Here is an 8900-nt window from a genome sequence, read left to right as displayed (position 1 = left end):
TTAGGACGGATCGTAGACGGCGCCGTAGAATAGGAGCATTTTTGTTGGGTCGTGTCGAATGGCGATTAGGAAGGGTCCTCTCACGCGGAAGGTTACCGGCGGCGCTGAGCGATCCATGACGGCCATCGTGACGGCCCCACCCTCGGTGCCGTGCTCGTTCACCTCCAGATCGACCTGGTGCACCATCGAGTCGACGTACAGCTTCGGCGATTTCTTGACCGCGTCTTGGTCCCTGGGCTTGCCCTTTACCTTGGGAGATTGTTCGATTTTGAAATTCCGCTTAGTCGGATCGAACAGCGATTTGACGCCAAGCTGTTCCAGGGAATCGCGAAGGTTGTAGTGGCTGTTAACATGCATCCGGGGAAACACTACCATCGCTTTCCGGCGCACCATCTGGCCGATTAGCTGGTCCAGTTCGGCTGCACCGAGTTTCGCCCGCAAGGCGCGCACCTTCTCCCGGTTGGACGCATTCGGCAGGATGATGTACATCGAGGTGGTACGGTTGCGGTACGGGAAGGCCATGATGCTGGCGTCGTGCTCGGATGAGGCGAAGTACGGGAAACACCCGCCGGTGAACATGGTGGGCACATCGACGGCAGGCTTATCCTCACCGTCCGGGAAGAAGGGCTGGTTCCGCGTGTACTGCGGGTCATTGAAGAACGTTTCCCAGCTGGCCTTGAAGTAGAGGGCACTGGCAAGCACCAGCTGGGTAGTGCGCGGTAAGCTGGCGGGAAGGATCTCCTTAATCCGGCCATTAGTACTACTGTCCACCCACTGGTTGATGCTGTTCCGCGCGTTCTCTGGCTGCTGGCGGAAGTCTACCCTCGCAATCCGTGCCTTATAGAGCTGCCTAGCAAGCTCCACCATATCGGTGTTGTTATGTATCAAACCATCCTGCACGAACATTCCGTTGGCAATCCGTATGATATTCGGGTCGACCGGTTCGGAAAGATTACTGAAAACGCGACAGTTAAATACACATTAATGCTCTGCACGGTGTAGCCCATAAAGCCAGGGTGTCTCTACTCACGACTCGTCAATGTAGTCCTCGTATTCGTCGGCATACTCCGGTGGATAGCAAGACTGTTTGGTGTGCCAACCGGGAAGCTCATCCAGTATACCATTGCTGGCTATGTCGCTCGTTAACTCCTCCAGCAGGTGGCCGAAATTCTTCGTAATATGTTCCACTCCGTTCAGGCCCAGCATTGCGAGAAGTTCGTTCCGCAAGCTTCCATTAGCAATGCGTAGTAGTAAGAACATCATGGTTCCGATGCTTACTGGCGAGAAAATCTCAGCCTTTGTGCTGTCGTCACCGTTCGAATCTAGTTGCTTCCCTAGCGAACGGCCAAGATCATTGATGGCCGCCACCAGTTTCTCACTAACGTCCTTCGTAGGAGCGTTTCTGTAGGCGATCGTCTCGCACCAGAGAAGACTGCTCAGCAGTAGCAGCGAGGGTAAGAGCAACGGTATCTTACCCGTACGTGAGGTTCCTACGCCAAGTTTCATTCTGTTCGCTTCACTTGTGTCTTTTTCTCGATCGTACCGATCGTCGATCGTGTTCTTGGTCGACTTTCTATAGCTCGAATCGTTTCTTAAATACGATCTTTTTCTTGTTCGCCTTTCCTAGAGCCTTAATTATGGCTCGCTCAAAATTTCACGTGATAACCGCTCGGTCATAGATGCAAACCGCCGATATGCTGACCGTCGTTCGTTGACGGCAGTCCGTACGCGACTGCGTTGCCAGATTGGGATTTCGTTAAATGACTTGGTTGGAAAAACCCGCCACACAGACGCAGTTGAAACGAAGCGAAATGTGTAGCTTGCCCATCCCTTCTTGACTGACGATGGCGCCAACTTTGTGTGCTGTTTATAAACTGGCTTTCTGAACGTCTCGCTCCGTTCCGCTTCGGATTCCAGTTCCATTCAGATTCCACGGAACGGCCACAGCGAAACACATGTTAATTCCGTTGTGTGTGTGTGCACACGGAAAGCTTCTCCATCGGGCACAAAGGGATTGTTGCAAGGTAAACCTACGAAAAATGAGTCATAGGTTAAAGAGATACTGTTTAAAATTTCCTTTCATGCTTTAACGGTAATTTTGAAGTTCGATCAGTCTGATGGGAATAACCCCTATGTATTTTATAGAAGAAGGTGTTAAGTTCCATGCCGGTCACTTCCAGGTGCGATCTGCAGAAAGATTTATAAATATATTTACACGAGCATCTTTATATACTCCTTAATGGAGCCGCCCGGTAGTGCAATGCATGTGTATATAAGTGAATGAATGGTTGTGTGGAGCCCTTTGAGTTTAGAATTCTCGACCGGATTGTCCAGACGATCTCGAGCTGCTTAACAGGTTTGACCAGTGCGTAACAGCTGTCTTTTACGATCGTACACAGTTGTTAGTGTTTTGTGTACGTGTATATGCTGGGGTTTACATTTTACACTGACTCCAAGAATGGCTCATTTACATGGTTAGTGCCTTTATGCTTAGTCCGGCAAGTGTGTAGACGAGTAGGCTAACGATGTTTCTGAGTAAATTCTTATATGTCATAGTGTCCTGCGTTTAATCACTTGTTGCTATATGGTAAATAATAAAATTAACCTTCTAAAACTTTCACTCTATTTCTTGTATTCGTACAGCAAAGTATGATCAGTAGGTTGATCTAACTTCTTACTTTACTAATCTTTAAGGACCTTCAAATATTGTGGTATCCTCGCTTTGAAAAAACGATTTATTTTTCAAACGACCCTGACCGCTTAAAAGGGAACTGATGATGCTTTGTTTATAATTAAGGGAATTTCCTAAACTTTTAGTGTCCAGTAGAAAGTAGACCATACAATATTCCATAGTGCGGTCAATGTTTGGAGTACATCGAGGAATTGAAAGAGAAGAGAAATGATCCACACTGCAGCCAGACGCTATCTGTTCGTTCAACTTCGGAACTGGTTCGACCAGTGACGATCGACCGTCGTTTAAATGTGGGAATTTCAGCAGCATTTAAATGGTTATGTTGGTGATTGTGAGATTGTCCCCCTAAGGAACGCCGTTTGTGATGTGAGATCTACGGTGAGTGACCAGCGCCGGGGCTGCACTGGAAAAGCAAGCACGTGGTTTCCGTTCTTTGAACTAGCTGTACGCAACGTGCTAACAAAAACGTAGCTCAATTCAGGCTCTCTCATTTCTACGCAGCTCGTGGGAATTCCACTTTATCGTTCGTTTTACTGTTATTTCAATGGACGGAGAGTTTTCACTGCCCCAAACTGCTTACGTTTTATCAAAAAATCCACCAAAAAAGTGTCATTCAAAAAATTTCCGTAATGTTTGGCTTGATAACCGGATTTTCTGGTGTTGCTCAGGAAATTTCCAGGTGATGGTAGATTTTACATCCTAAGGTGGGAGGTACCTAACGTGAATTAAGATGTTTTTTTGATGCCTAACTGTTTGTAGTATTTGTGTTATCATCAAGCATATGTTTGACTCCATGAGTTTTACAAATGAATAAGATCAGAATGGCAATTGGAACTTTTATTACACCGTTCTATTTATTATTTTTGTTTTAATAATATAATTTCATTGTAGTAGGTACTGTTGAGGTACTTCAGGTATATGAGTGGCAATTTATGGCCGCAAAAATGTCGTTTCAAAGTGAGATTGTACGTATTTTTAGCAATATTTACTTAAACTATACCGTTTTACTTTATAATCACTATCTAACTCTAACCATCAGTAGCTTCTCAATCCTCTAGATTGCTCAAAATCCAGTCCATGTAGCTCTCCACACGGGTGTACACGCCGGGGGCGCTCTTCTTGCCGCAGGAATTTAGTCCAAACGACACCACACCGTACTGAACGTAACGCGCATTAATGCTGACCGACTTGAGCGGCCCTCCCGAGTCACCGATGCAATTTTCCGATAGATTTTTCACCCCGATGGCGCACATCTGCGTGTCGATAAGGCGCACGTGCTTGTCCTCCTCGGTGAGCTGTGTTTGGCATTCGTCCAGCGGTACCAGCTGCTGTTCGGCGAACTGCAGTTTGTTGGAGAACAGACTGTTCTCGGTGGATCCCCAGCCGGTAACGTAGTACGAGGGGATGATCGTCTGCAATGCGTCTCCCACAGGAAGACAGATCGGCTTCACATCTGCAGATAAATGAATAGGCAGATGTACACATCCCTCACGTTTGTGATGCACTCTTTGGAGTAGTTCGAAAAGTACTTACTTTCATTCAAAGTTGCTGCCCGAGCCAGGCGAAGCAGTGCAATGTCGTTCTGCTTCCGCCTCGCACTGTAACCCTCGTGCATGATATCACGCTCGACGGCAATGTCTTGCGGGGCCGGGGCACACTCCTCGTTCCGCAGATCGCAATCGATTGTCCGATTCAGCTCAAATTCCCCGAGGCGCACGAAATCACTGTGACGATAAAAATTATGAGAATCGTCCTACGATAAGAGACAGATGAGGAAGCAATTCGTTACATACAATACTCTGCTCTTGACACAGTGCGCCGCCGTCAAGACGTAACGATCGTTGATCAGTGAACCACCGCAGATCCATTTTCCCTGACTACGGAGCAGCGCCATCCAAGGGTATTGGAACAGCTTAGCGTTACTGCCAAACGCGATTCGATCCTCCGAATACGGACCACAATTCTCTAGGTCGAGCAGATCTAGTCTTTGCGTCAACTTTCCGGCTGGCGTGGTCACAGCAGGCTGGGTGCAGCAAACCTTGTAGACCTATCGAGACGGCGAGAATGGTTGGTTCGAAGCAATCGGAGACGGTTTAGTAGGCTATGGTAACTATACTGCACTACACTTGCTAGCTAGTAATATGCTTACATTGACACCATTGGATGATTCCCGTTGACAAAAGCGATTCTTAAATTCTTCCCTAATGCTAGGAGACCACTTGGCGGGTTCGTTGTAATATGGTCCAAACCGGTCGCACTGTCGAATATCGATGCAGGTGTCTCCATCGCTGCACCGATTAAACACTTATAGGAAACACAACTAATCAGCTTTGGGCACAGTAGAACAATGACAACTAACAACGTGTATGGTAACTTACTTGTCACAGCAGTTTGACAGGCGACGATCGCCAACAGCGACAACACCTGAGCGGTTGATTGCATTTTGCAGCGTTCACTCGATTGATCTTCGCCTCAATAGCCCGCAGCTTTAATGAGGGGTTGCTCTATACTGCCGGTTACTTTTATAAGCGAACAATCATTCCCCCCACCGGTCGAGGGGGTCTACCGTCAAGACCTCAAGTTTGATTGTGCTTGTGCTGCATCGTTGCACGGGTGTGTCTAAATTAAAAAAGAGGGGAATTATTTAAGGGGTAGCGAAGTACTGGAGCGGATGTATGGGTATCTATTTTTAATGTGCGGGAAGCAATAACATCTATCGCGGCACGCGACACATGATGTTGGAGGCGCGAACTTGCGATCTCTTGACCGGTATGACGTGTTCACTTTGGAAATCAGGGGAAAGATACGGATTTTCTTTTCTATTTCGCAGGTACTACGTTCAGATCCGCAATGCGTCATGGCAGCTTATCGGACGGAACGTGTCAGATATCTGAGATATTCTCGAATTAATAACCTAGATGAATCAATTGATTCATATCGTAGCATAAGCATAATGAATTTTGTTGCTTTTCTCTATTTTTTTTATTTTTTTATTTAATTTATTTACTAAAGAATAAAGATAGAAGTAGCCCATGCACCTGCAGAGATACAAGTTTTGAGTTTTTAGGATTCTAAACCACTTGTGCACTGCAGTTCTCCTTCATTCTTCTAGATTCTCCAAAATCCAGTCGATGAAGCTTGCCACTCGGGTATAGATTCCAGGGAAAGGGTCCTTCCCGCAGGAAAATAAACCATACGAAATGACTCCGTACTGGACGTAGTAACCAGTACCTGTTCTTGTTAGCAGGGGTCCACCGGAGTCACCTCGACAGTGTTCGGACATATTAGCCGCTCCCAAAGCACACACTTGAGTGTTAGTGTTGCGAATGTATTTATCTACCTGAGCAATCCATGTGTTGCATGCATCCTGCGGCAACAAGTTCACTTCGGCACTCTGCAGTTTTCCAGACATCATACCGTTTTCCGTTTGATCCCAGCTGGTCACTTTATACCACGGCTCATTTTCTTTCAGTTCTGGCGTAACCGGCAGACAGATGGGTTTCACATCTTGTTGATACAGGAAACAGGAGAATTTGATTGATGATTTCGCTGTGAAAGTTGGTGTATGGTGAAAATATTGTGGGTTTATACTCATTTTTTGTTAACGTTGCCTGATGTGCAAGCCTTATAAGTGCGATGTCATTCTGTTTGCGTCTAGAATTGTAATTCTTGTGAATGATGGCACGATCGATTGGAATATCTTGCGGAGCGGGAGCACAACCCCAACCCAACTGGTCACAATCGATCCGCTGACTTAGGTCGAACTCTCCCAGGCGCACGAAATTTCTACAAAATAAATCAATTCCGGATGGAACGATTAGATCTTTCCTCTTATGGTGAAGTAGTTGCAGATAACGTACAACTTTTCATTCTTCACACAGTGCGCCGCGGTCAGGATGTAGCGCTCGTTTATCAATGTTCCCAAGCACAGCCAGATTTTATGATCATGTAGCAGCGCTATCCAAGGGTGTTGGTACAACTTAGTCTCGGTTTCGTACGCGTCCCGCGTACTTAATACTAAACCGCAAATTTGCGGATCTAGAAGCTCCTCCTGTCTTTTTTTCACACTTGCACAGCAAACCTTGTATACCTTAAAAAATATACTTGCATTAAAAGCATAAGTGCTAAAGATGAAAGTCCTTCATATGCAATCGAACACTCACTTTCATTAAAACTTCTATCTTATTACTGCAGTGTAGAGTTTTAAGTTCCCTTCTTAGGCTCTTGGACCAAGAATTCAATTTATAGAGGTATGGGGCAAACCGATCACACTTGCGAATGTCAACACATTCGTACCCAATCGGGCACTTGTTGGACGCTGAAAGAAACGCAACTTTACAAACGAAATTGATTGATCAGTGGTTGAGATTTACTTGCTAAAACGATCCAGTAGGCGATAATCAGCAACAACCAGGTAACCAGATTGACCGAATGCATGATTCTGCGTTTTTGGGGTACGGCGCTTCACTCGTCGACTTTTCTCGTTGAATACTTCGGATAGTTATGTGCGGTCCTTTGAGGATGCATATCATATTTATAGGTCATAGGTCCCCATTTCCCGGGGTACGCATTCATTTTCTCATGAAAAAGCTTTCAATGATAGGAACTGGAAGTTGGAAGGTCTATCTCGGCCTGCAATGTCCATCCGCTCCATGAGGAGAACTGTTTCTTGTTGATACTGTTCATAGCACGTCTATTACGCACCGCGCATGATATCAGAATGTTAGCGTACGCCTTAGGTTAGTACTTTCTTTTTAAAGAACTCTTCTACATGTTTACTTTCGAAAACAGTGAGATATTTATGGTTTGATGCGTTGAATTTGGTACACTCTTACCGAGGTACAGTTGTGGTACATTTACATTTAGATTTGTGATATCCTTTCTTTGAATGTCGCTGTATGCTTCAAATCTTACATCATGCATGATAACCTACATAGAATGAGTTTTTGCTAACATTACACTTATGCAATTACATATCACAATATATCACGCATGTACCAAGTTCCTGGTTTTAATTAGAATGGAATGGTATGGTAGAATAATTAAACGTGTGATTCATGTGTGTGATTTTCTTCAATTCGCAAATGTATAAGATGAAATAATTGAGAAATATCTCAACATTTTTTCACATATTCTTTTTATAGTTGCTGAACCTAATTTATTCCAGTAAAAATTAAGATAACAGTAACAGATATTTTTTAACAAAATAAATAGTAACAGTAAGCCTCGTTTTCCTTCAGTTTTATGAACGAACGCACTTGATTCAAACTGTGGGACTTGACCTCTCTCCCAGAAGAGCTAGTGTAGATCGATGATCAGTCGTTCGTAATACCGGGCGATGCTAGACTCGAAATTGAGAGCTGCTGCGCCATGGTTATTCCCTTACTCTATTCCTCTAGTTTGTCCAAAATCCAGTCGACGAAGCTCTCCACTCGAATATACGTTCCAGGGTAACGCACATTGCCGCAGAAAGCTGTCCCATACGCAAAAATTCCGTACTGGACGTAGCGATAGCGACCGGCGTTTTTGCTGATTGTTTGCAGTGGTCCTCCAGCATCACCGAGACCGTTTGCAGACAGAACACCGGTTGCACACACTAGCGTGTTAGTGTGACGTATGCGTTTAGGTTTGTCGGGTAACCACTGTTTGCATGCATCGTGGGACAAGAGGGCCATTTTGGTACGCTGCAGACTGCGAGACATTGTACAATTTTCCATTCGTCCCCAGCCGACTGCGCTAAACATACGAAAATGCTTCCTCATCGAAGGCGTTACCGGCAGACAGATTGGCGTCACATCTAGTTAGCATAGAAAAAGCATACATAGAGAGATTACACGCTTGTGCATGGTAAACATTGTGGGGGTTTCTACTTGCTTTCGTTCAAAGTTACCGCTTTTGCAAGCCGTAGCAGTGCGATATTATTCCCCTTGGGTCGGGTATGATAATTTTCGTGAATGATAATACGCTCGATGGAAATATTTTGCGGAGCGGGGGCGCATTGCATACCCGATTGGTCACAATCGATCGGTTCACCTAGATTGAACTCTCCCAGGGTCACGTGTTCTCTGCACAGTTAAAGAATTCCTTTGTTACAAGAAGATCTTTAAGCTCAAGCAGAAGGAGTTGCAGATTACGTACAAAGTTTGATTCTTGACACAGTGCGCCGTAGTCAGGATATAGCGCTCGTTGATCAATGTTCCAGCGCATC

At 45.3% G+C, this 8900-nt stretch overlaps 3 protein-coding genes across 3 annotated transcripts; all 3 read right to left on the bottom strand.

Moving 5' to 3' along the window:
• Positions 1 to 1506, bottom strand: LOC131291876 (serine protease inhibitor 28Dc-like). Its single transcript, XM_058320758.1, has 2 exons — positions 1031 to 1506; positions 1 to 955 (listed from the first exon to the last, which is right to left on the bottom strand). Exons 1-2 carry the CDS (start codon positions 1504 to 1506, stop codon positions 1 to 3), a joined length of 1431 nt encoding a protein of 476 aa, XP_058176741.1.
• Positions 1507 to 3738: 2232 nt separating this feature from the next.
• LOC131291093 (phenoloxidase-activating factor 3-like) lies at positions 3739 to 5134 on the bottom strand. The gene is made up of 5 exons (XM_058320287.1): positions 5071 to 5134; positions 4842 to 4996; positions 4486 to 4739; positions 4226 to 4416; positions 3739 to 4145 (listed from the first exon to the last, which is right to left on the bottom strand). Exons 1-5 carry the CDS (start codon positions 5132 to 5134, stop codon positions 3739 to 3741), a joined length of 1071 nt encoding a protein of 356 aa, XP_058176270.1.
• Positions 5135 to 5792: 658 nt separating this feature from the next.
• LOC131291721 (CLIP domain-containing serine protease HP8-like) lies at positions 5793 to 7129 on the bottom strand. The gene is made up of 5 exons (XM_058320745.1): positions 7066 to 7129; positions 6856 to 7010; positions 6556 to 6782; positions 6420 to 6478; positions 5793 to 6241 (listed from the first exon to the last, which is right to left on the bottom strand). The coding sequence occupies exons 1-5, from the start codon at positions 7127 to 7129 to the stop codon at positions 5793 to 5795; spliced, it is 954 nt and encodes a 317-aa protein (XP_058176728.1).
• Between the last annotated feature and the right edge of the window lie 1771 nt (positions 7130 to 8900).

Source organism: Anopheles ziemanni, chromosome 2 (genome assembly GCF_943734765.1).
Source record: "Anopheles ziemanni chromosome 2, idAnoZiCoDA_A2_x.2, whole genome shotgun sequence".
NCBI lineage: Eukaryota > Metazoa > Arthropoda > Insecta > Diptera > Culicidae > Anopheles > Anopheles ziemanni.
Note: the sequence above shows the minus strand (reverse complement) of the source record. Positions and strands in the feature narration are given on the sequence as shown.

Coding starts and splice junctions, on each gene's coding strand:
- LOC131291876 (XM_058320758.1), bottom strand. CDS start 1,506: ATGAAACTTGGCGTAGGAACCTCACGTACGGGTAAGATACCGTTGCTC. Junction 956..1,030: donor GAGGACTACATTGACGAGTC/GTGAGTAGAGAC, acceptor TCGCGTTTTCAG/TAATCTTTCCGAACCGGTCG.
- LOC131291093 (XM_058320287.1), bottom strand. CDS start 5,134: ATGCAATCAACCGCTCAGGTGTTGTCGCTGTTGGCGATCGTCGCCTGT. Junction 4,997..5,070: donor CTGTCAAACTGCTGTGACAA/GTAAGTTACCAT, acceptor GTTTCCTATAAG/TGTTTAATCGGTGCAGCGAT. Junction 4,417..4,485: donor TGTGTCAAGAGCAGAGTATT/GTATGTAACGAA, acceptor TTATCGTCACAG/TGATTTCGTGCGCCTCGGGG.
- LOC131291721 (XM_058320745.1), bottom strand. CDS start 7,129: ATGCATTCGGTCAATCTGGTTACCTGGTTGTTGCTGATTATCGCCTAC. Junction 7,011..7,065: donor CTACTGGATCGTTTTAGCAA/GTAAATCTCAAC, acceptor CGTTTCTTTCAG/CGTCCAACAAGTGCCCGATT. Junction 6,479..6,555: donor CACTGTGTGAAGAATGAAAA/GTTGTACGTTAT, acceptor TTTATTTTGTAG/AAATTTCGTGCGCCTGGGAG.